The following is a 24,937-nucleotide window of genomic DNA, read 5'->3' on the forward strand; positions in this document are numbered from 1 at the left end:
CTCAACCAACATGGTGACTACTTTACCCCAACACAGAATAAGTAAATTCAAACCAAAATGTAATTAGCACAGATTTTTCACTTTCCTTCGAGCCACACAGTTGGGTACCACTAAATTTGTGCCGGTTTGGCCAAATTTAGAAATTTATCCTCTGAGAGAAGGCAGGTTACAACCATCCCTCCCCCACCAGGTTCAGGAAAAGATTGAATTTTCCTCGAAGGAAAGTGAAAGAGATAAAAACTATTTATTTAACAAACACGCAGGAAAAGGATAATAGTGCTAAATAATATAACCTCTCGCCTTGCTGAGAGAAAAACCTGGGAAAATTTCAGAGTCCTTCCATAGATCTCTCTCCCCCTCCCTGGAGCTGGGATGGGGTGGTGGGCCCACCTCCAGGGCCAAGGCCTCGGTGGAAAGTCCTCCCGGTGTATTCTGATGTTGAAAATGTCCAGCAGAGAGAAAAGGAAAAAAACAAAAGTCCCAGGAAAACAAAAGTTCAGCTCTCCGGAGGAAAAGGAGCTGAAAAACTGGCTGAAAGCTGACTGGAAAGCAAGCAGGCTGCCTTCCCACCCTTGCTCTGCAGAAGCAGACCGGTTTTATCTCTGTGTCCTTGGAACATGAAAACAAACTGCTTTGAAACAGTACACTTTTCTCTCTCCCATCTCAGGCTCAGTTTAAAGGCATAGAAAGGCATATATACTAATTTCTGGGCATAGTGCAGTGGTAGGGAATACAACATCAAGTCACCCCAAGACAACCATGCAGCCCTCCTCATCCTCCATGGCACAGTGGAGCCGGGGAGTACAGGCTGGGAACACAGGGGTGGGGACACACAGGAGGGGACACGAAGCCACAGCACCTCTGAGCGCTGGCCCGTGGTGGGGGGTGAGTGGCAGCGGGACCGGAGCTTCCTGCCCCCACCACAGCCCTGACACCCCAGGGAGGGGCACCGAGGGGCTGGGGGGGTGGTGGGATTTTGTCTCCAGAAGAAGGAAAATCGGGATATGGGGCAGCTTCCCACAGAGGAAAGGAGAAGGAGCTGTGGCAGGAGCTACTGCAAGAGAAATACCCCTCCTCACCCCACTAAAATGGTGAAAAGAAAAGATCAATAGGTTGGTCCTGATCTCTGAGAGGTGAGAATCAATAAAATATCATTGAAAGTGGCATAAAACATCAAGAATTGATCAATGGAATGCCAGATGTATCTGAAAATAGACACAAATTCTTCTGTGGAGCTCCCGGCCTGGCTTTCCCAGCGCTGGGTGTGGAGTGGCACCGGCTCAGCAGGAAGCCCTGAGACCTCATTTCTCCTACCCCCTAATTCAGAGCAATTTATTTGGCTAAGTAATTATTACTTAATGGCTGTTTAATTATCCCTGAGCTGCCTTGCTCCTCTACTATGCACAGGCCAGCATGGGCTCAGGGGCTGCAGGGCTGTCCTGTCCTGCCGGGGCTCCGTGCATCACACTGATTTCCCCCAAAAAGGTAAAACCGACCCAAACCCCTTTGGCAGAGGACAGGAGGAGAGGGAGATTTCTGGTATAAAACTCCCCAAGTCATTTATGCCCAGCTTGGGAAGAACAGCCCAAGCCAAGCGGAGGTGGGACCCCCCAGCAGCGCCTCTCTGCCGCCCCAGCTGAAGCCCTCGCTGGCTGCTCCAGGCTGGATGGGCAGACTGGGAGCACTGGGAAGGGGCCCCGGCTCGGGGCGCAGCCCCCGGGGCAGCCCCACGGCCCCACGGCAGCCCCAAGGCTCCGCCAGCCGGGATGGAACGTGGGAGGGGGAGCAGGGCAAGGGCCGGGGCTGTCGGTGCCCAGGGGACACAAGGGACAGTGGGGGCACTGCACAAGCATTTCATGCAAAAGTAACAAAATAATGAGGAAAATAACAACAGCAGCAACACTGGCACTGTCAATGCTGACAGAGGTCATGCCAGGCCATTTCACAGAATGTTCCAAGTTAGGAGGGACCCAGAAGGATTGAGTCCAACTCTTAATAGTGTGGCCCGTGTGGGGTCAAATCACAACCTTGGCATTATTAGTACCCTGCTCTAAGCCAGGTCGCAGTAATTTAGCAGCAAATGTTTCAGGGCTTTATGCGCAGGTTATGTCAATGTCTGTATTCAGGTTCAGGGGATAAATATGTGGTGTTACAGAAACAGGATGAGTTCTGGGATGGTTGTAGAAGGAGCAAGAAACCCCCAGCCCCAGCACAGGCAGCCACGCATCAGCTTCCACATCATCTCCTCTTCCTGCAGCTTCATCTCCTGGAGACCAGGCACCGAGGTGACCCTGACAGTCAGTGCATGGCAGACGCTGCGGCTGAGGAAGGACATCCCCGTGCTGGGGGGGAAGAGGCGAAGCTGAGCCTGCCCAGCAGGGAGAAGGTCCTCTCTGCATCCCCTGTTACAGGGGAGTTTGGGCCCTGCTGCAGAGATACGGCTGCGGATTTGAGCAGATCCAACTCCTGAGTTTATTTTCAGCCAGGTGCACACACTGTGTATTGCAAACGACCGGAAACCTGCAAGGAGGAGCAGAGAAAGACACGGTGACCCCGTCCCCTCCAGCAGCCAGATGAGACAAGTGCTGCCTCCAAGGGCCAGTCCCAGCAGCCTCTTCCCCGCAGGCCCTGCCTGGCTCCCCGGCACTCACAAGGAGATGAAGCTGCTGCCGTCCCCCCGGGGCAGCCCCTGGCCCCGTTTGTGCAGCCCGAGGCAGGGATGTGCGCTTCCACAGAGGGGAAGGGGAACTCCTGGGAAGGAGAGAGGAGCGGCAGTGGGAGCTGCCCCGGCCCCTCGGGGGGACACACGCCCAGGGCGGCCCCGCACCCCGGGGCTCCTTCCCTGCGAGGCCCCGGGGCAGGGCTGCACCCCCGGCCCCAAGAGCACCAAGCCCGGCCCAGGAGCCCCCCAGGCTCCCCTCTGCCACCCCACAGCCCCACGGCCCCTCACTCACCATTTCCTCATCCTTGAGCACGGCCAGGGAGGCCCCGAGCTCGGAGCACCGAGCCTGACCCTGACACCCCAGGTCCCCTGATCCCTCGAGAGGAAGTCGCAGACCCCGCGGTACCCGACCCAGCCCTTGGGAGAGGCCAGCAGCACCGGAGCCACAGGTGCAACTGGGGTAACTGGAGTTTTACCACAGCTTCCTGCTGGACAGCGAAGGGGAGAAGGTCCGAGGATCGCCCTGCACAGGGAGCGGGGACCCCGCTCTGCCCCGGGGGGCTGGGCCGAGGCAGCTGCCCCTCCCTTACCTGACTGCACAGCCAAGGCCGCCCCCAAAGCCAGGAGCAGGAGCAGCGGAACCAGCAGCGTGACAGGGATGGGATCTGAACCACTCACCTGGAGCGGGAAAGAGCCACTGGAGGCACTGGCCAGGGCCAGGGGCCAGGGGCCAGGCTGTGGCAGGAGAACTGCCCAGGGCTGGGGGCAGCCGGGGGCGTTGGGCCCGGCCACTGCAAACCACGAGGCCTCTCCCAGAGCCCTGGGAACAGCCACAGCCCTGCCGGCCCTGGGCTCCTGGGCTGACACTGCCCCTCCCCACAGGCCACAGCGCTGGCCCTGCACTCACCCAGAAATCCTCCAAGGGTTCTTTTCTGGATGACCCCGGTTCCTGATGCGTCCTGGGGATCCAGGGCTTCATTCACAACCCCGTGAACGGAGCAGAATTCCCTCTCCTCCAGCCCACAGCCGGCACCTCCCCGCTCAGTGCAACCAGCACCTTGCTCCCGAGGCATCAGCAGTGCTGAAAAACCCTTCCGCAGGAGCCTCAGGAACAGTTTTACAACCACGGCGAAGGCCGGCTGGAAGGACCCCAATGAGAGGACCCGGCTGGTCCCGGCCCTGCGGGAGCCCCAGGCTCAGGAGGGCGGTGCCGGCTCAGTCCCGCCCTTCCCCGCCTGTGCCCTTCCTGCAGCCTGGTGGCCACAGAGGAGCTGTGCTCGTGTGGCTGCTGTAACCGAGCCCAAAGCAACTTCCCCCAAAGCAGAGCCTCCACCTCCAGCAGACGCTGCCAGGACAGACACAAAGCTCTCAGCTTCTGGGCTCTGCTTACAAAGGGAACAGCTCCATCCCCACCTGCCCGGACATTCCCGTTCTGGCATGGTGCCGATTCTAAAAGTAACATATTTTGGGCACAGATATGGAATACAATAATGCTGTGCCTTACCCATGACAAAAATTCATAAAATAATAAGAGAGCCAACAGTAGCAGCAGCACTGGCACCGTAACAGTGCCGGGGGTCACACAAGGCCACTTCACAGAATCACAGAATCCTCTGAGTTGGACGGGACCCACGAGGGTCACCGAGTCCAGCTCTTAAGGGAACGGCCCACGTGGGGATTGAACCACAACCTTGGCATTATTGGCACCGGCTCCTGCCGAGGCAGCAGCGGGAAGGAGACCGCGGGCAGCCGCTCCCGCAGCGCCCTCACGCCAGGGCGAACACGGCGCCCACACGGCACAACGAACCCGCCACAGCCCCCTGCCGCCCCCTCCGCCCGCAGCCAGCCCCGAGCCCCGCCAGAACCGAGCGCTGAACTCACTCGCGGCTCCGCCGTGGTTGCCGTCCCCTTAAACCAGCTCTCCTCTGCTCCGTTCCGGACAGCGACGGACGAGGAGTGACGGCGAAAGCTGCCCATCGGGCGCTGGCCCGTTCTTCTCTTCCCTGCCCTCTCGGGTCTCGCAGCGTCACCGGCCCGAGCTCAACTCGCCCAGGGCCGGCTCGAACGTTCCCCCGCCGGGGCGAGCAGCTCCCGCAGCCTCCTCAGCCTCGGAGCCCTCGCAGCCCCGGCTCTTTCGGGCCGTTCCCGCCGCCCGCAGCGAGGGGCCCGGGGGCTCCTCCTGAACTCCCCTGCCCTCGGTCCCTCCTGGGCACGGCCGGGCATTAGCCCGGCTCCCGGGGTTGTCCCGGCACCGGCTGCTGCCACAGGGCACGGCGTTGCTGTAGAGTTTGTTGTTAAACCCAAACAACAGATCTGGAGAGGGGTTCAAGCCTAGAAACCCTCGGGGAGCCCTCGGGAGCTCGGAGCAGCACGAGGGGCTTAAGGATCCCCCAAGACCTCCAAGCAGCAGCTCTGCAGCCCAGAATGGAGATGATTCCAGACCCCACGGTCCATCCCGGGGTTGGAGACGTGAGAGCGGAGCAGGCACCGAGCTGCTGGATGGAGCTTCCAGCCCCTGTCGGATCCATCGGGGTACGACAGAGTCAGTGATGGGCGTCTGTCGGGGCTCGGTGTCTGTCAGCGTTTGCAATGCACGTGGATGAGCCGAGTCCACACTGGCAGCGATCCCCACCGCCACCTGCTCTCTCTCCTCTCTTTTCCACGACAGATTTCGTGCTGCTTCCTTTCAGTTTAATGACCTGGAAAGCAAAATCCGCGGCTGGCCCACGGCCATCCCTGTTGTTTTCCAGATCTCCAGCCTTGATCCTCTCCCTGCCAGCTCGGAGGAAGGCAATTGCACCCACTGGCATCACGTCCCTCCTCTCACTGTGTCCCATTTCTCCCAAACGGCTGCCTGCGAGCGCAGCCGGACCCGCCCTGGTGCTGGTTAATGCTGGAGTGAATTATTGCAGCGATTATTGGGCTGGGCTGGGCCTGGCTGGGTGCCCGGGGCCACCAAACCCGCTCTGTCACTGCCCCCCTCAACCTGGGCAGGGAACAGAACACACCAGGAAAGGCGGCAGGGTCGGGATAAGGGCAGGGAGAGTTCACTCACTGGTTACAGAAACAACAGACCTGACTTGGGGAAATGAATTGAATTTATTGTCAAACAAATCAGAGCACGAGAATGAGAAGTAAAATAATTCCTACGAAAACATCTTCCCCCCACCCTTCCCTCCTTCCCGAGCTTCCCTTTATCCCCCATTCCCTCCCTCCTCCCCACCCAGGGGCACAGGGGATGGGGGTCGCAGTCAGGTCATGTCACTGCCTCCCCCTCGGGGACAGGAATCCTTGTCCTGCTCCAGCCTGGGGTCCCTGCCGCGGGACACAGTCCCTCAGGAGCAGGCTGCTCCAGCGGGGATCCCCCACGGGCTCACGAGTCCCGCCAGGAGCCACTTCCACGGCTCTGCAGGGGCTTCCCACGGGCTCGGGGCCTCTCTCAGGCATCCCCTGCTCCGGCCCGGGCTCCTGCCGGGGCTGCAGGTGGGTCCCTGCTCCATGCCGGACTCACCCGCAGTTCCCAGCGCCTTCAGCTCCCGGTCACACCGAGATCCGGGCGGTTCAGGGCAGCATCCGGGCTTGGCCGGGCCCAGCGCCAAGAACGCTCCTCAGCCAAGGTTTCCGAGAAACGGCGGACTGAGGGGAAAGGCGGGGGTTCCGTGCCGTGTGCAGAGCCCGCCCCTCGCTCCGATTGGGCGGTGCTGCCGTCAGTCGTGGTTCTGGCGCGCTGATTGGTCGGAGCGGGGAGCAGCCCGGGCCCGGAGCCGCCGGCAGGGCGGCCGTGGCGCAGCAGAGGCGCCGTTGGCGGAGCGTCTGTGCGGGCCCGGGAGCGGCGGCGGCGGCCGGAGCCCGGTGAGGCGGCGGCGGAGCTCGGAGGCGGCCCCAGCGCAGCGTCCGCGGACGGGGCAGCCACCTCTGTCCTACCCACAGCAGCCGGGACGAGCCAGCACTGCTCCGGCACCGGCTCCTGCCGAGGCAGCAGCGGGAAGGAGACCGCGGGCAGCCGCTCCCGCAGCGCCCTCACGCCAGGGCGAACACGGCGCCCACACGGCACAACGAACCCGCCACAGCCCCCTGCCGCCCCCTCCGCCCGCAGCCAGCCCCGAGCCCCGCCAGAACCGAGCGCGGCTCCCACCTGCGCTGGGGCCGCCTCCGAGCTCCGCCGCCGCCTCACCGGGCTGTTCCCAGTCACCCCCAGTATGATCCCGGTCGCTCCCAGTATGTTCCAAATCACTCACAAGAGGATCCCAGTTGCCCCCAACATGATCCCAGTTGCTCCCAGTCATGCCCAGTCCGGTTCATTTCACTCTCAGTGCCTCTCAGTATGAGTTCAGTGTGGCCCCATTTGCTTCCCAGTCACATCTCCTATGATGCCATTTGCCCCCATTGTGGCCCCAGTTGCTCCCAGTAAGAATCCAGTCACCCCCAGTATGATCCCTGTCACTCCAAGTGTGACCCTGTCAGTCCCAGTATGATCCCAGTATGACCCCAGCATGGGCCAGCTGCTCCCAGGATGATCCCAGCTGCCCCTTGCATTTTTCCAATTGCACCCTTTCACCACTAGTATGGTTCCAGTCACTCCCAGTACGATTCCAGTCAGTCCCAATATGATCCCAATCATGCCCACTATATCCCAGGAGCACCCAGTTGTCCCCAGCATGCCCCCAGTTTCTCCCAGTAGCCCCCAGTATGGTCCCAGTATATCCCAGTATGATCCCTGGTGCCCCAGTTCTGCTCCCCCTGGGTTCTGGTCCCAGTCCTGGTGTATCCCAGTGTCCCAGTCTGTCCCAGTCCGTCCCAGTCCATCCCAGCCTGTCCCTCTCTGTCCTGGTCCCTTCCCAGCAGCTGCTGCCGTTTCCCAGATCCTGCTCCCCCCACCCCATTCCTGGGCATTGGGACCCCCCTGCATCTCCTTCCCCAGCTCCGGGACCCCCCTGCACCCCCTGACCCCGCACCAACACCCCCCTGCACCCCCTTTCCAGGTATCCATCTCTCCCAGCCCCTGGATCTCCCTTTTCCCTGACCCCGGGGACCCTCGGACCCCCATTCCCGGCCATCCTGGGGCACCTCAGCCCCAGGCCTCTCTTTGCTGGGAAACCCGAACTGGGCACGGGGAGGGGGAGAGGAGAGGGAGAGGAGAGGAGAGAGGGAGAGGAGAGGAGAGGGAGAGGGAGAGGGAGAGGGAGAGGGAGAGGGAGAGGAGAGGGAGATTGGGAATCAGGGATCGGAGTCCCAGCGCCCAGTCCTGCTCTCTCAGGGGTGGGGCCCCGCAGGCGCAGGACAAAATGGATGCGCGGGTCCCGGAGCTTTCCCCGCTTTGGGTTGTCGAGATAGAGGGCTCAAGAATTATCTCAGAGACCGCTGAATCATTCCTCAAAGGACTACCCATGCCCAGGGAGAAAGGTGAAAAGTGCACTGTGAGGATGACTACTGGTCTTCATCAGAAAGACCTCTGAGGAAGAGGAGAGGTCTTCCTCAGCACGACCACCAGGACACATAGCGCATGCGTGACCCGTATGCTAATGATATTAATGACTTCTGAGAAACAATTTGTATAACCACACCTGTCCCAAGGAATGCGATGAATATTCATAATTTAACCCTTAATAGTGTGTTGTAGTGAGCACCGGTGTTGAGGAATGATTGGAGGATAAGGGACATGGGTCCCTGGAAGAGCTGTACAAGCAAACACCTTTTTAGCTTGACATAAGTAGGCCTCTTGCTAACTGCAGAAATCAGCAGGCCTTTGTAAGCCTCTTGCTAGCTGCAGAATAAGGAAATAGTGAGAACAGAAATCATGAGAATAAAGAAAGAAGACAAAGACACAAACGCAGTGTTCTTGACAATCCTGTTATAGATAAACAACAGGACGTGCTGACAAGATGTACTGACCATGAGAGATGAGGAGGAACCCTGAATCGCAACATTAGCAATACGTGTAAAATGTAGCTTTTTACCCAGCATCAATAGAGAAGTGACAAGTATGCATATTTGAGTGTATAAAAGCAAAGTTTGAATTTCAATAAACTGAAGCTTGCATTATCAATCACATTGACTGACTGCATGTCTTCCCTCGCCGGAGTCAACAAGACACCGGTGTGTGTGTGTTTGGAGGAGCGATCCCCACACACCCAGCGCGCCGAATAAAGCAAATACCCACTTCTCTGGCTCTGTCTCTGAAGTGTCTCCTGGCCCGGTTGTGGCATGATTTACAGGCAGAGTTTGGCCACAGGGCTCGGGAGTTCAGCCCAGCCCGGCCCGGGGGTCCCGCACTGCGTGGTCGGGGAGGGTCCAGGGAGGGTCCAGGGAGGGGATCCAGGTGAATTCCCTGGAGTTCCCCCCTTTCCCCTCCCCCCCCCCCCCGCCGCGCTCCCCCGGTCCCTTTCGCTTTCGCGTTTCACAAGCTGCGCCACAGCTCCGCTCGGTGATGGCTGCGATGGCTCCAGCGCCGGATCTGGGGGTGCTCTTGGGGCTCCTGGGGCTCCTGGGGGCCCCGGGGGGGGCGACGAAAGGTGAGTGGGACCCCCGGCACCGGGACCCCTCTGAACCTCCATTTCCGCCCACCGGGAACCCCCTAAACCCCCATTCCCGGGCACGGGAACCCCCCGGAAGTCCCATTTTTGGTCCTGTGACCGCCCTCCATCCCCTTCCCAGCACCGGGACCCCCCTGAACCCCCATTCCCGGGCACCGGGACCTCCTTGTACGTTCATTTCCTGGCACTGGGACCCCCCTGCACCCCCTTCCCTAGACTCGAGAACCCCTGTACGCCCTTATCTGCCGCCAGAACCCCCCTGAATCTCCATTTTCGTGTACTGGGACCCCCCTGAACCCCGAATTCCGGGAAGGAAACTCCCCTGCATCCCCTTATCCGGGACTGGGACCCCCTGCACCCCTTCCCGGGCATCCCGCCCTTCCCAGACCCCAGTCCCGCCCTTTTCCTCGGCTTTTTGGACCCCCCAGATCTCCCAAATTTTCGTGTCCCCCCTGTTTTCCACTCCCACCGCTTCCCAAAAGGAGGTCCCAGAGGGTCCCGGGCGTCTCAGGGGTCTCCAGGGGAGTCGCGGCAGCGGGGATCCAGTGGGATCCAGCTGAATTCCCTGGAATTCCCCCTTTCCCCCCCTCCCCTTCCTCCGCGCTCCCTCGGTCTCTTTGGCTTCCGCGTTTCCCAAACTTCGCCCCCGGGCTCCGCCCGCCTCTCCCAGCCCCAGCCCCTCCTTTCCCGTGTCCCTGGGACCCCCTGCACCCCCATTCCTGCCTTTCCCAGCACCCAGACCCCGCTTCCCTCCACACCGGGGACCCCTGGACCCCCTTTCGTGGGCACAGGGACCCCCTGGACCCCCCACCCCGCCTCTCCCAGTCCCTTCCTTGAACCTCGGACCCTTCCCGGCTCTCCCAGTTACGCTTCCTGACCCTTGGACACCCCCAGACCCCTCCAGTCTCTGAGTCCCCCAGCTCTCCACCCCCTGCGTTTCCTGTGGGGGGGTGCCAGGTGTGAAAAACGAGGTTCACTCTCCTGTTAGAATTTAAAGAGTTTAATATAAAGACAATAAGAGACACATAAAATAAAGCAAAGAGATAACGGCCGGGTGCCTTGGCACTCTGCCAAGAGCACGCCTGATGCCCGAGATGAGTCCTTTTTATACCATTTTTACTGTCTGTTCTCTATTCATATTCAAACTTTTCCAGGAACTGTTCTGCATGGCCACTCCTTGGTTCCGCCTTTTTAGAGCATGCGTAGTCTTCTGCCTTGCGGTTTTATTTCTTTTGACTCTTGGGGTTGGGCCCGCTAGATAAGAGTCGATGGTGGGGTGGATCTCTTAATTCTCCAGACAGTCAGGGCTGATTGCAGCTTTGGGCCTCTTTGCCCCCCGGGCCAGAGCGGTGATAAGGGCTCTCGGACCCTCCTGGCCGCCCGTTCTCCGGGCAGAGCAGCCTTTGGGCCCTTTTGTTCTCTGGACAAAGTGTTGCTTAGCAGCTTCTCGGGCCTCATCCTGTGTTCGCTTGGAGGTTATCTTACTTGCACACTTGCTAACATTCTTGCTAAAAAGAGAGAAAACTACATCTACACAGCAAAAAGCATTTCTAACATTATATATTATCTACCTTAATACTTTGCGAGAAGCCAATATTATAATATATATTTATAACACAGGGGTTCCCAGGGGGGATTCAGGGCAATTCCTAGGGTTTTCTCCGTCCCCTCCTCTTCCCCCGCACTCCCTGTCACTGTCACCTCTCCCATGCTGTGCCACCGGAATCTGCCCGTGACTGCTGATTGTCGCAGGCACCGGGACCCCTCTGAACCCCTCTTCCTGGGCACGGTGACCCCCTTGAACGTTCATTTCCGGGCACTGGGACCCCCCCTGTACCCCCTTCCTCAGCACCGGGAACCCCTGCACCCCCTTATCTGGCACCGGGACCCCCCTGGCCCCCCATTCCTGGGCACAGAGACCCCCCTGAACCCCCATCTCCCGGCACCAGGACCCCCCTGAACCCCAAAACCCGAGAAGGGAACCCCCCTGAAGCCCATTTCTTGGGCACCGGGACCCACTTCACCTCCTCATCCAGCACCAGGACCCCCTGAACCCCCATTCCTGTGAGCAGGGACCCCCCTCCACCCCTTCCCCAGCATCAGATGCCCACCACCCCCTTATCTGGCACTGGGACCCCCCTGAACCCTGATTTCTGGGAAGGGAACTCCCCTGAACCCCCATTTCAGGGTACTTGGACCCCTCTGCACCCCCTTATTCGGCATCAGGACCCCCTGAACCCCCAATCCTGGGCACAGGGACTCCCCTGGATCTCCATTTTGGGGGAACTGAGACCATTTCCCCATCTCGGGGACCCCCTGAACCCCCATATCCAGGATTGGAATCCCCCTGAATCCCCAATTCCTGGGCACGGGGACCCCCCTGAAGTCCCTTATCCTGCACCAATGCCCCCCCGCACCCGCTTTCCCGGCCCTCCCCCTCTCCGAGACCTTAGCCCCTGCTTTTCCTTGATCCAGGAACCCCCTGCACCCCCATTCCTGCCTTTCCCAGCCCCCAGCCTCCTTTTTCCTCAACACCAGAGACCTCTGGACCCCCTTTCCTGGGCACAGGGGCACCCCCGGACCCCCCATCTCACCTCTTCCAGTGGTCTCATCCCCCTTTCCTTGACCTGGAACCCCCTGAAACCCCATTCCTGGGCATGGGGACCCCCTCCTGGATCCCCTTTACATGTTCTGGCACCCCCTGCACCCCCTTATCTGGCACTGGGACCCCCTGCACCCCTTCCTGGGCATCCTGCCCTTCCCAGACCCCAGACCCACCCTTTTCTTTGACCTTTGGACCCCGCCCAGGTCTCCCAAATTTCCGTATCCCCCCAGTTCTCCACTCCCATGGCTTTCTTAAGGGGGGGTCCCAGGGTGTCCCAGGTGCTTCCCAGAGGGCTCCAGGAGGGTTGCAGTGGGGATCCAGAGGGATCTAGAAGAATTCCCGGGAATTCCCCTTTCCCCAGCCCCTCCCCTCCCACCCCCCCCACGCTCCCTCGGGTTCTTCTGCTTCTGAGTCCCAACCTCTGAGACCAGGATCCCCCCACTGACAAAATAATCGGGTTGCCACTGGCAAGCGGGAAATAGCGGCTCCAGTGGGGGGGCCAGGGCTGGAACGGGACCAAGTGGGGCCATAGTGGAGCAGTGTGATGGCTCCAGCGCCGGCTCTCGGGGTGCTCTTGGGGCTCCTGGGGGCCCTGGGGAGGGTGAAGAAAGGTGAGTGGGACCCCCGGCACCGGGACCCCCGCCCAAAGTTCCATTTCCGGCCACTGGAAGCCCCCTGAACCCCCATTTTTGGTCCTGTGATCTCCTTCCATCCCCTTCCCCAGCACCGGGACCCCCCTGTACCCCCTTATCTGGCACCGGAGCCCCCCTGAACCGCCATTCCTGGGCACAGGGACCCCCTTGAACATTCATTTCCTGGCACCGGGACTCCCCTGTAACCCCTTCCCCAGCACCAGAAAGCCCCAGACCACCTTATGTGGCACCGGGACTCCCCTGAATCTCAAAAGCTGGGAAGGAAACTTCCCTGAACCCGCATTCCCCAACATGGGAATTCCCCTGAACTCCCATTCCTGGGCACCGGGATCCCCTGCACCCCCTTATCCGGGACTGGGACCCCCCTGCACCCCTTCCCGGGCATCCCACCCTTCCTGGACCCCAGTCCCGCCCTTTTCCTTGGCTTTTGCACCCCCTAGATCTCCCAAATTTCTGTGTCCCCCGTTTTCCACTCCTGCTGCTTCCCGAAAGGGCGTCCTGGAGGGTCCCGGGCTTCCCAGGGGTCTCCAAGGGCGTCGCGGCAGCGGGGATCCAGTGGGATCCAGCTGAATTCTCTGGAATTCCCCTTTTTCCCCATCCCCTCCCCTCCCCTCCCCCCGCACTCCCTCGGTCTCTTTCACTTTTGGGTCTCCCAAACTGCGCCCCTGGGATCCGCCTGCCTCTTCCAGCCCCAGCCCCCCCTTTCCTGTGACCCAGGTGATGCCTTAAGAGGCCTCCTAGAAAGAGAGACTAGACAGGAGTAAGAGAATAAAGCAGGTGTTTATTTGAAAGGCCTTCCAAGGTACCCCTGGGGAGCCAGAGGCTTTTGCCAAGATGGACCCCAGGTCATGAGTTCTTCACACTTTTATAGGTTTGGCTCATTTGCATATCAGGGTTAATTCTCCAATTAAAGTTTCAGTTTAATGATGTAATTTCCCCTCCACTTGCCCCCCTCTCAAAGGCTTTTGGTTTATACTTTTTGGGCCTAGGACGGTCTGGGTGTCCTTGAAGAGCAGGCCCAGAGAGGCTTTGTTATGTCTACCTGGCATGAGAGAGCAGAATTTAACAGGCTACAAGAAACTTCAGAGTTACACACTAAGCAGTACAGGATTTGAAAAATATAAAAGTTAAAACCTAAGAGACCCCCTGCACCCCCATTCCTGCCTTTCCCAGTCCCTTCCTTGAGCCTCGGACCCTTCCCGGCTCTCCCCATTCCGCTTCCTGACGACGCTTGGACACCCCCAGACCCCTCCAGTCTCTGTGTCCCCCCAGCTCTGCACCCCCTGCACTTTCTGATGGGGGTCCCGGGGTCTGGGAGGGTCCCTGGGGGTCCCCCCAAATTTCCAGTCCCAGGCACTGGGACCTCCCTGCACTCCTTTATCCTGCACCAGTCCCACCCGATACCTCCTTCCCAGCCATCTTACCTTCCCCAGTCCCCAGACTTCCCCCTTTTCCTTGACCCTGAGACCCCCTGGACCCCCATTCCTGCTTTTCTCATCCCCCATCTCCCCCTTTCCTCTGCGTCAAGGACCCCCAAGCCCCCCATTCCGGCTATCCCAGGTCTCCCCACCTCATGACTCCTCTTTCCCTGACACTGGGGACCCCTGAACCCCCTTTCCTGGGCACAGGGACTCCCTGCACCCCCTTTTCCTGGGTTATGAGATCCCCAACCCCTTCCCAGCTCTCCCAGTTCCCCTTTCATTGATCCATGACCGTCCTAGACCCCCAAAATCTCCGTGTCCCCCCAGTTCTCCACTCCCTGCGGTACCTGTCTGTGGCGGTGTCGGAGCCCGGCCCGGGGATCCCCCAGTTCATGTCCATGGGGCTCCTGGATGGGATCCCCTTCCAGCGCTACGACAGCGAGCGGGGCCGGGATGAGCCGCTGACGCCGTGGATGGAGGAGGGACCCAAGCCGGGATATTGGGATAGCGAGACTGAGACTTCTAAGAGGAGCCAGCAGATGGATGCTGTGAACCTGGAGACAGCGCGGGGCCGGTACAACCAGAGCGGGGGTGAGTGGGCGGAGCCGGGGCTGAGATGGGATCCATGGGGCTGGGATGGGATCCATGGGGTCTGTGGGGCTGGGATGGGATCTCCGGGGCTTGGATGTGAATTCACAGGGCTCCAGGGGGCTGGGATGCAGATCCATGAGGCTGGGGTGGGATCTCCTGTGATCCATGGGTTTGGGATGTGGATCCATGGGGCTCCAAGGGGCTGGGATGAGATTTGTGGGTTTCCATCGGACTCTGGGGCTCCGTGGGGCTGGGACACAATTCCATGGGTCTCTGTGGGTCTGATCCCCCCCCAGGTCTCCACACACTGCAGCGGGATTGTGGCTGTGATCTCCTGTCCGACGGGCGTGTCCGTGGATCCTATCGGCTCGGCTATGACGGGCAGGATTTCCTCTCCTTCGAGCCGAGATCCCAGAGCTTCGTGGCGGCCAACAGCGCTGCCCAGGTCACCACAAGGAGCTGGAATAGTGACGGGGTCACGGTGGAGCATTGGACGAATTACCTGGAGCACATCTGCACAGAAGGGCTCCAGAAATACGTCGAATACGGGCAGGAGGCGCTGGAGCGCAAAGGTGGGAGCAAAATTCCTGTGGGAATCTGGGATTTGGGAATGGAGGGCTTGGGAACATGGTAATTCCTGTGGGAATTCCATGGGTGGATCTCACCCCCATCCCATTCCCGTGGAATTCCATGACTAGATCTCATCCCCATCCCGTTCCTGTGGAATTCCATGGATGCATCTCACCGTTACCCCATTCCAGAACCCCCTGATGTCCATGTGTCCGGAAAAGAGGAATTCGGGACGCTGATCTTGTCCTGCCACGTGTACGGATTCTACCCCAGGCCCATCGCAGTCAGCTGGATGAAGGGGGATGAAATCCGGGATCAGGAGACGGAGTGGGGTGGGATCGTTCCCAACAGCGATGGCACCTTCCACACCTGGGCCAGGATCGAGGCGCGGCCGGAGGAGTGGGAGCAGTACCGGTGCCGGGTGGAGCATTCCGGAATGCCGGAGCCTGGGATCTTCACCTGGGGTGAGGCTGGGAGTGTGGGAATTGGGAATGTGGGAATTGGGAATTTGAGAATTCCCAAATGGGGATTCCCCTCCCCCCCCCTCACTGTCCTGCATTTCCCAGAGCCGGAATCTGGCAGGAATCTCATCCTGGTGGTTGCTGTGTTCGTCATTGCTGCCATTGTCATCCTCATTCTCCTTGTCGGATTCATCGTCTGGAAGCTCCAATCCGGTACGGGGTTGACACAGGATGGGGGTTGGGAAGAGGCACGGATCCGCCCGGCACCGTTCCAGGAATCCCCCAGCACGGGCGCTGATCCCACTTTATTTCTGTAGGGAGGAGGCAGAACCATGGATACAGCCCGCCAGCCGGTGAGTACCAGCGGTGGATCCGGCTCTGGATGCCTTCCATGCGTGACCCAGGATGAATCCTGGGGGTAATCCCGGTGTATGATCCATGCTGGAATGTCATGGATCTTCTCTTTCTGCAGGAAAAGACATGGGAACCAACGTCTCATCTGCAGGTACGGAGCGGGATTGGGGTGGGATTCCAGAAGGGGACCGGGTCAGGATGAATGGAGCAAGATCAGGTGGGATGGATGGAGCAGGATTAGGTGGGATGGATGGAGCAGGATTGCGGCAGTGTTCTGGGTTGCAGTGTATTCTGTTACCATCCTCAGGAGCTGTTGAAACCAGGTGGGGCGGTGTTTCGTTGCCTCCTCCCCCCAGACTATCTTTCTGTTAATGGCCCATCATTGTCCTGCCACGACTCATAGATAACTCCCTCCGGACCATCTTCTGTTAATGAGCCCATCAACGTCTGGCCTCAAGACGCATCATCCCATTTCGAGATGCTCCACCCAGAGTGAGGAACCAAGCATTCCATCCTGGATATAATCTGAGACTCTGAGCACCAGAGACACTGTTTCCACTGGATTTCCAGTGGACAGGAGCTACATAGCCACCACTGGACCTTCTGAGGAAGAGCAGCCCCTTCTACAGGATCATTGCTTCGACAGAACCACATCTACCACTTCAGGAGGACTGCAGCCACCATCTTATCGGACTGCTACCGCCACCCTGACTAACAGGGTGTCAGGTTATATCCTGACTCTGTCAGTTTAGCCCAGTGTTTTCTGCCTTTATTTTTTTGATATCCCTGTTAAATTGTTATTCTGACTTGGTGCCTCCCACTGGTTTGTTTTCAAACTAGTACAGGCAGGATTGGAGCAGGATCAGGTGGGATTCCAGAGCAGCTCCCGCTCTCCATGGGCTCCACAGCCAGGTCCATCCTGTGGAATGGGGACAGGGAGACACTGTGACCCTCTCTCATCCTGACAGGAATCGCCTGAGCGATCCACAGAGCGGGACCAGAGCCAGCCCCTTCCCTCTTCAGATTCAGCCAAGCTCATCCCACTGCTCCTGCCCATCCCGGCCCTGCCCATCCCGGCTTCTCCCATCCCGACCCTGCTCATCCCGCTGCTCCCGCCCATCCCGGCCCTGCCCATCCCGGCCTCTCCCATCCCAGCCCTGCCCATCCCGCTGCTCCCACCCATCCCAGCCTCTCCCATCTCAGCCCTGTCCATCCTGCTGCTCCCACCCACCCCACAGCTCTCCCCGACAGATCAATTTCCCATTTTCCCATGTTTTAAAGCCAAGAACCATGATTATTCCCGATGATTCAAATTTTGTATGAAATTCCTCTGCTTTGGGCAATAAATCTGTTTCTCTTTGTGGGAACCCACAATACTGAGAATACTTCTCCGCCTGTTTTGAAGGGTTCTACCCCCCTGGACAACACTGTTTTTGACCTTCGTCCATGGAGAAAATTGCCTAGCCTCTGGGAAGAACTAGAATCTACAATGGTGTGAACTAGGTGATAGAATATCATGTAAGATGTTCACAGGGTGAAAAATTTAGAGGTTTTGGGTTTATTAATATAGGAAATAGATAAAAGCAAAAAACATCAAAATTGAGGATTGTTATTGTTCTCCAGATCTTCTTCTTCTTCTTCATCTATTCCATATTCTGTGGTAGAAGTAGTCTGGCATGATTGGATAAAGAATTCCGCAGTTCCTGGGTGACTAGATGATTTATTAGACATTGGTAGAAAAGTGAAAATATCTTGCATTTTAAGTTTTCATTGGGTAATTAACCTTTAAAAAGGCTGTGCAATCTTGAAAATTTGTCCTTTTGCCTCATTCTCTGCTTCATGCTATCTCTGGGTCATGTCAGTGGCTTGTACTTTTCTGATAAGACTTAATAAACAACCACAGAAGAAAGAGAAGGCTAAAAGTCCTGTTCATCTCTGACTCCTGGCAAAGACTAAAAAGTCTCCCCCATCAGGGGAGACACAATTAAGGCGCGGATTGCGTCACTCTCCTCTGGTGTCCGGCAGTTCCTCTCTGGGAGCCAGGAATGGCAATGGGGACACTGGGGACTGGGATGGGGACACTGGGACCAGGCTGGGGACACCAAGGATTGGGAATGGGAACACCATGACTGGGATGGGGACACTGGTAGCAGGTTGGAGACACCAGAACCAGGATCAGGATGGGGACACCAGGAGCAGGTTGGGGACACCAGAAGCAGGATGGGGACTTGCCGCCCATGTCCGGCTCCATCCCCTGGGATTCATTTCCCGCTCCGTGTCCCATATCTGAGGTGTCCCCAGGAGAGTTTGGCCGTGTCCCCAGGAGAGTTTGGCCGTGTTGGTCTCCTGGAGGGGCAGTGGGGGCGGGGAGGGGTCAGGCCAAGCCTCATAGTCTCCAGCGGTCCTTGAGTGTCCCAAACTCGGGGTTCGGGATCTTGGAGCATGAGCATGACCATGGCATGAGCACAGCAGGGAGATGGACATGGGACGAAAGTGACCATGAGATGACCTGACCAAAATACAACTGTGAGGTGACCATGACCACAGACGGGATGACCATGACAGTGACCATCACCATGAGATGACCATGACACAACCCCAACCCTGACCATGAGATGATTGGGACCAAGAGATGACCATAGGTTGGCCATGGCGCAACCACGGCTTTGAGGTGATCGTGACATAATTGTGAGCATGAGGTGATCATGAGGTGACAATGATATGGTGGTGACCATGAGATGGCCATTGCAATGAGATGACCATGAGCATGAGATGATGGTGACCAGGAAATGACCATGACCATGAGATGACCAGGACTGTGACCATGACACAGTCTTGACCAAGAGATGACCATGAGATGACCACAACACACCATGGCTATGTGGTGATCAAGACCTTGAGTAGATCATGACATGACCATGGCTGTGAAATGATTATGACCATGAGGTGACTGTGAGATGACCATGACCATAAGATGATGGTGGTCAGGAAATGACCATAAACATGAGACGGCCATGATATGATTGTGGCCATGAGTTGACCATGAGATGACCATGAAATGATCCTGATCATGAGAGGACTGTGACCATCAGACGACCACAACACAGGCCTGAGGTGAACATGAGCTGACCATGACCATGAGCATGAGATGATTGTGATCAAGAGATGACCATGAACATGAGATGACCATGACTGTGACCATGACATGACTGTGACCATGAGATGACCATGACAGAACCATGGCCATGGAGTCATAAAGACCATGAGATGAGCAAGAGATGACCATGGCCATGACATTATTGTGGCCATGAGATGACCATTACAATGAGATGACCACAAGCATGAGATGATGGTGGTCAGGAAATGACCATGACCAGGAGAATACCATGACCATGAGATGAGTGTGACCACGAGATGACCATTACAGTGAGATGATTGTAAGCATGAGATGATGGTGATCAGAAGACGACCATGACCATGAGATGACCATGACTGTGAGTTAACCACAACATGACTGTGACATGATCGAGACCAGGGCATGATTGTGACCATGAGATGACCATGGCCATGCAATGACCATGGCACAACCATGACCTTGAGATGACGGTGACCATAAGATGACCATGACCGTGACATGATCATGATACTGCCATGGCTATGAGGTGATCAAGACCATGAGATGACTATGACTCTGACCATGACATGACTTTGACCAAGATATGACCATGAGATGATCACAACACACCATGGCCATGTGGTGATCAAGACCATGAGATGATCATGACATGACCATGGCTGTGAAATGATCATGAGGTGACTGTGAGATGATCATGAGATGGCCATTACAGTGAGATGACAATGAACATGAGATGATGGTGACCAGGAAATGACCATGACCACAAGATGACCATGACTGTGACCATAACGTGATCATGACCATGAGATGACCATTACAGTGAAATGACCATGATGGTGAGATGGCCATAAGATGACCATGACCATGATGTGAGATGACCATGAGATGATCATGACCATGAAATTACTGTGACCATGAGATGACCATGACAAAACCATAGCCATGAGGTCATCAAGACAATGAGACGAGCAAGAGATGACCATGACATGATCATGGCCCTAAGATGACCATAACAATGCGATGACCATGACCAAGAGATGACCACAACACACCATGGCCATGTGGTGATCAAGACCATGACATGACCATGGTTATGAGACGATCATGACATGAGGTGAATGTGAGATGACCATGAGAGGACCATGACCATGAGACGATGGTGATCAGGAAATGACTGTGACCATGAAATGACCGTGACCATGAAATGACCATGACACAAGCACAGCTGTGAGATGACCATGATATGATTGTGGCCATGAGTTGACCACAAAACAATCATGAGATGACCATGACCATGCAATGACCATGACTGTGACCATGACATGACCTCGACCATGAGATGACCCTTACAATGAGATGACCATGACTGAGATTACTATGAGCATGTGATGTTTGTGACCTGAGATGATCATGACTGTGACCATGACACAACCATGACCATGAGATGACCATTACAGTGAGATGACAATAAGCATGAGATGATGGTGATCAGGAAATGACTGTGACTGTGAGATGTCCATGACTGTGACCAGGACAGAACCATGACCATGAGATGACCATGAGCATATGTCGGGGTTTTTAGGAATTCTCCTGTTTTCTTTTCCTCTTAAAGAACTTTTCCCATATATGTTGCCAGGGCAAAAAATTACTGGGTGCTTAAGAAAAACAAAAGACCTGGCCACAGAGGGAGGGGTCCAGCTTGCTACTCTCTTTCACCTGGGGGTTGGGTACACCCTGGGCAGGCTGCTGTTGTCAGCATTGGGATGGAGAGAGGCTGCCATCGTTGTGGAGGGGTTTCATCAGCACTGCAGGCTTCTGCTTTCAGCTGCCTTTCTTCTACCATGAGTGGAGCCTGCTAACTGGAGCCTCAGCTGTTGCACCAGGACCCTAATACCCCACCTCACTAAAAAAGGGACCTTTTCACCATCTTCTTGGGCGCCTCAGGGAGAAACCCCAGATTCCCAAGCCCACCTTTCCCTGCCCCGCTGGGAGCCAGGCTGCGGCTGCCCTGCCCCCGCCATTGCTTCGAGCCTTCGCTGCTCTGTAGCCCCGCATGCCCTGCCTGCCCAGATCTCCCAGGGTTCCCACCGCAGCTCTGGAGTTCCTTGTCTGCCCCCTGGGATTTGTGCTCCGTCCCTGCTGTTCCAGCCTGCTGTTCCCAAGGGTCCAGCCGGACAGCGGGATCGGCTGCCCAGCGGTTTGTGAAGCCTTTGTCCCATCCCTTCCCGGGATCCCAGGCCGCCAGTGCCGCGTGCTCCCCGAGCTCGCTCCGGAGCGCCCCCTGCAGCCGCGGGGGAACCATCGCACCTGCCCTGCTCACCGGGAGCCGCCAGCGCCCCTGCCGGCTGCGAGCGGAACTGCACCCGAGGGGAAAGGGCCTGACAGCCGAGAAGGCTGGCACTGGGTTTGTGATTGTTTGCTGTTACTGCCAGAGTTATTGCTGTTTGTTTGACTGGTTATACACATACCGATATATAATAGTAAAGAACTGTTATTCCTATTTCCCATATCTTTGCCAGAAAGCCCCTTGATTTCAAATTTATAATAACTCGGAGGGAAGGGGGTTGCATTTTCCATTCCAAGGGAGGTTTCTGCCTTCCTTGGCAGACACCCGTCTTTCAAACCAAGACAGGCACAAACTCCCCTGTAACAGGGGATGCAGAGAGGACCTTCTCCCTGCTGGGCAGGCTCAGCTTCACCTCTTCCCCCCCAGCACGGGGATGTCCTTCCTCAGCCGCAGCGTCTGCTGTGCACTGACTGTCAGGGTGACCTCAGTGCTACTTTACAGGGTCCCCTTGGTGCCTGGTCTCCAGGAGATGAAGCTGCAGGAAGAGGAGATGATGTGGAAGCTGATGCGTGGCTGCCTGTGCTGGGGCTGGGGGTTTCTTGCTCCTTCTACAACCATCCCAGAACTCATCCTGTTTCTGTAACACCACATATTTATCCCCTGAACCTGAATACAGACATTGACATAACCTGCGCATAAAGCCCTGAAACATTTGCTGCTAAATTACTGCGACCTGGCTTAGAGCAGGGTACTAATAATGCCAAGGTTGTGATTTGACCCCACACGGGCCACACTATTAAGAGTTGGACTCAATCCTTCTGGGTCCCTCCTAACTTGGAACATTCTGTGAAATGGCCTGGCATGACCTCTGTCAGCATTGACAGTGCCAGTGTTGCTGTTGTTGTTATTTTCCTCATTATTTTGTTACTTTTGCATGAAATGCTTGTGCAGTGCCCCCGCTGTCCCTTGTATCCCCTGGGAACTGACAGCCCCCTCCCTTGCCCTGCTCCCCCTCCCACGTTCCATCCCGGCTGGCGGAGCCGTGGGGCTGCCCCGGGGGCTGCGCCCCAAGCCGGGGCCCCTTCCCAGTGCTCCCAGTCTGCCCATCCAGCCTGGAGCAGCCAGCGAGGGCTTCAGCTGGGGCGGCAGAGAGGCGCTGCTGGGGGGTCCCACCTCCGCTCGGTTTGGTTTGGTTTGGTCCCCCAGGGCTGGACGCTGGGCAGGACCAAGAGCTACTGCGTCTCCCCTGGATACAGCCCTTGGAGCAGGAGCCGGGAGGACTGTGGGGATTGGGGGCAATGATGGGGTCGGGAACGTGGGATGGACCCGGGGCTGCACCGGGGGGCTTGTGGTGCACGGGAAGGGTGAGGGGGCTCCCAGAATCCCGGGATCAGCCTCCCCCCTTCCCCCCGTGTCCAAGCACCTCCGGGTGCCTGTGGCAGAGAATGGGGAACGCGGGTGGGGCTCAGTCCTGGGATGAGGACAGAGCCTGTTTTGGGGTGAGCATCCATGGCCTGTTGAGTGTCACCACTTCTCCTTCCCCGAGGCAGGAATTCCTACATGAAACCCTGCAGAAACCCGCGCTCTCCTTGTGGGTCGGGCTCTGGGTGCCCGCGGCCGGGATGGGCTGGACGTGGGTGAACGGCTCCCAGCAGGACCGGGATCGGGGAGTGCCAGGGGCAGCGCTGGGGGCCAAGGGGGGCACCCTGCTGTCACCTGAGGGACCCCCGGGGGTGACCCGGGCTCATTCCTGACCCTGCAGGTTCCAGCTGGACCTCAGGGAGAGACCTGGACTCTGTGGGACGATCAGAGGCAGCACTATCACCCCTGAGAACTGCGACTTGGACTCACAGTGGATATGCCAGAGAGAAGCCACCAAACTCTGACCTGGGGGTCGGGACAGACGCTCGGGAGGGATGTGGGAGCCAGGAGGGAGACACGGGAGCCAGGTGAGGGATGCGGGAGCCAGGTGAGGGATGCGGGAGCCAGGTGAGGGATGCGGGAGCCGGTTCTGCCGTCGCTGCACAGCCGCCCGCATGAATGGGCGCTGATGTTTCCTGGCTCTGCTCCCTGCTGTGTTCAAACCACGGCACGAACAGGGAGGAAAACCTCCCAAAATTGTGTCTCCCCGGCCACAAAGCTCGGTGCCTTACGTAAACACTCCCGCACCGGTCCTGCTGAGTCCCTTCACTCGAATCCGCCCCCAGGCACCGATCCCGGTGTGGGGCGGCTTCGGCCCCACACGGCGGCGGCCCCGGGGCGCTGCTGGGCCCGATCCGGTCTGGCCCGCGGAGCTCCCACCGCGCCCCTTTAGAAACCCCGCACCCGCTTTTCCCGCACGGCCCCAGCGGGTTCCCCCCCGCCTCAAAACAGCCCAGAGGCGCCAGGGCCGGGGCCGGCCCTGTGCCGGGGCCCCTCGTATCCCCAAAAAACAGTGCCAAGGTAAAAAATACCTGCAAAATTGCCACAAATGGCCCCAAAAAGCGAAGCAGCTCCCGGGAAGCTGCTCGTGGGGGTCTCACCAGCCGGGCTGCAGCCAGAGGAGCGGCAGAGCACACATCGCAGCGCTGTCAGTGTCGGGCATCAGTCACTGCTTGGAGTTTGCAGACCCGACAGATAAAGCGAATCCAAACTGTCGGCGGTTTCCACCACCTGCTCTTTCTCCTCTCTTTTCCTTGATGGATTTTACATCACTTCCTTTCACCCCACAGAGCTGGAAAGCAGAATCCCTGGCGGCCCACCTTCTGCAGCTCCAGCCTTGTCCCTCTCGCTCTCCCGTTTACTTTGCACCAGTTTCTCCCTCCTCCTCTCCCTGCCAGCTCGGAGGAAGGCAATTGCACCCACTGGCATCACGTCCCTCCTCTCACTGTGTCCCATTTCTCCCAAACGGCTGCCTGCGAGCGCAGCCGGACCCGCCCTGGTGCTGGTTAATGCTGGAGTGAATTATTGCAGCGATTATTGGGCTGGGCTGGGCCTGGCTGGGTGCCCGGGGCTACCAAACCCGCTCTGTCACTGCCCCCCTCAACCTGGGCAGGGAACAGAACACACCAGGAAAGGCGGCAGGGTCAGCAGAAGAGTAGGCAAAGATCAATCATGGAAATAACAGACTCGACTTGGGGAAATGAATTGAATTTATTATCAAACAAACCAGAGAAAGAGAAAGGAAAGTGAAATGTATCCGAAAAGTAACACCTTCCCCCGACCTCTGCCTCCTTCCCGAGCTTCCCTTTATCCCCCATTCCCTCCCTCCTCCCCACCCAGGGGCACAGGGGATGGGGGTCGCAGTCAGGTCATGTCACTGCCTCCCCCTCGGGAACAGGAATCCTTGTCCTGCTCCAGCCTGGGGTCCCTGCCGCGGGACACAGTCCCTCAGGAGCAGGCTGCTCCAGCGGGGATCCCCCACGGGCTCACGAGTCCCGCCAGGAGCCACTTCCACGGCTCTGCAGGGGCTTCCCACGGGCTCGGGGCCTCTCTCAGGCATCCCCTGCTCCGGCCCGGGCTCCTGCCGGGGCTGCAGGTGGGTCCCTGCTCCATGCCGGACTCACCCGCAGTTCCCAGCGCCTTCAGCTCCCGGTCACACCGAGATCCGGGCGGTTCAGGGCTGCAGCGGTTCCGAGGCCTCCAGCCCGGGCCGGGCCCAGCGCCAAGAACGCTCCTCAGCCAA

General features: G+C 58.0%; 1 protein-coding gene and 1 pseudogene across 3 annotated transcripts; both read left to right on the top strand.

Moving 5' to 3' along the window:
• The window catches only part of LOC125318825, a 157,891-nt pseudogene that overhangs the window by 59,344 nt on the left and 73,610 nt on the right, over window positions 1-24,937 (top strand).
• LOC125318781 (class I histocompatibility antigen, F10 alpha chain-like) lies at window positions 9,049-16,403 on the top strand. 3 transcript variants are annotated; one of them, XM_048289712.1, is made up of 8 exons: window positions 9,049-9,174; window positions 14,202-14,465; window positions 14,762-15,037; window positions 15,164-15,499; window positions 15,602-15,709; window positions 15,814-15,849; window positions 15,969-16,001; window positions 16,254-16,403. In XM_048289712.1, the coding sequence occupies exons 1-8, from the start codon at window positions 9,090-9,092 to the stop codon at window positions 16,280-16,282; spliced, it is 1,167 nt and encodes a 388-aa protein (XP_048145669.1). In that variant the 5' UTR covers window positions 9,049-9,089; the 3' UTR covers window positions 16,283-16,403. The 3 variants fall into 3 exon arrangements, with proteins under 3 accessions (XP_048145669.1, XP_048145671.1, XP_048145670.1); XM_048289714.1 differs by having other exon boundaries at window positions 9,050-9,174; window positions 15,227-15,499; XM_048289713.1 differs by lacking the exon at window positions 9,049-9,174 and adding an exon at window positions 12,326-12,411.

This window comes from Corvus hawaiiensis, chromosome 31, assembly GCF_020740725.1.
Source record: "Corvus hawaiiensis isolate bCorHaw1 chromosome 31, bCorHaw1.pri.cur, whole genome shotgun sequence".
In the NCBI taxonomy this organism is placed as follows: Eukaryota; Metazoa; Chordata; class Aves; order Passeriformes; family Corvidae; genus Corvus; species Corvus hawaiiensis.

Coding starts and splice junctions, on each gene's coding strand:
- LOC125318781 (XM_048289712.1), top strand. CDS start 9,090: ATGGCTGCGATGGCTCCAGCGCCGGATCTGGGGGTGCTCTTGGGGCTC. Junction 14,466..14,761: donor CCGGTACAACCAGAGCGGGG/GTGAGTGGGCGG, acceptor ATCCCCCCCCAG/GTCTCCACACACTGCAGCGG. Junction 15,850..15,968: donor TGGATACAGCCCGCCAGCCG/GTGAGTACCAGC, acceptor CTCTTTCTGCAG/GAAAAGACATGGGAACCAAC.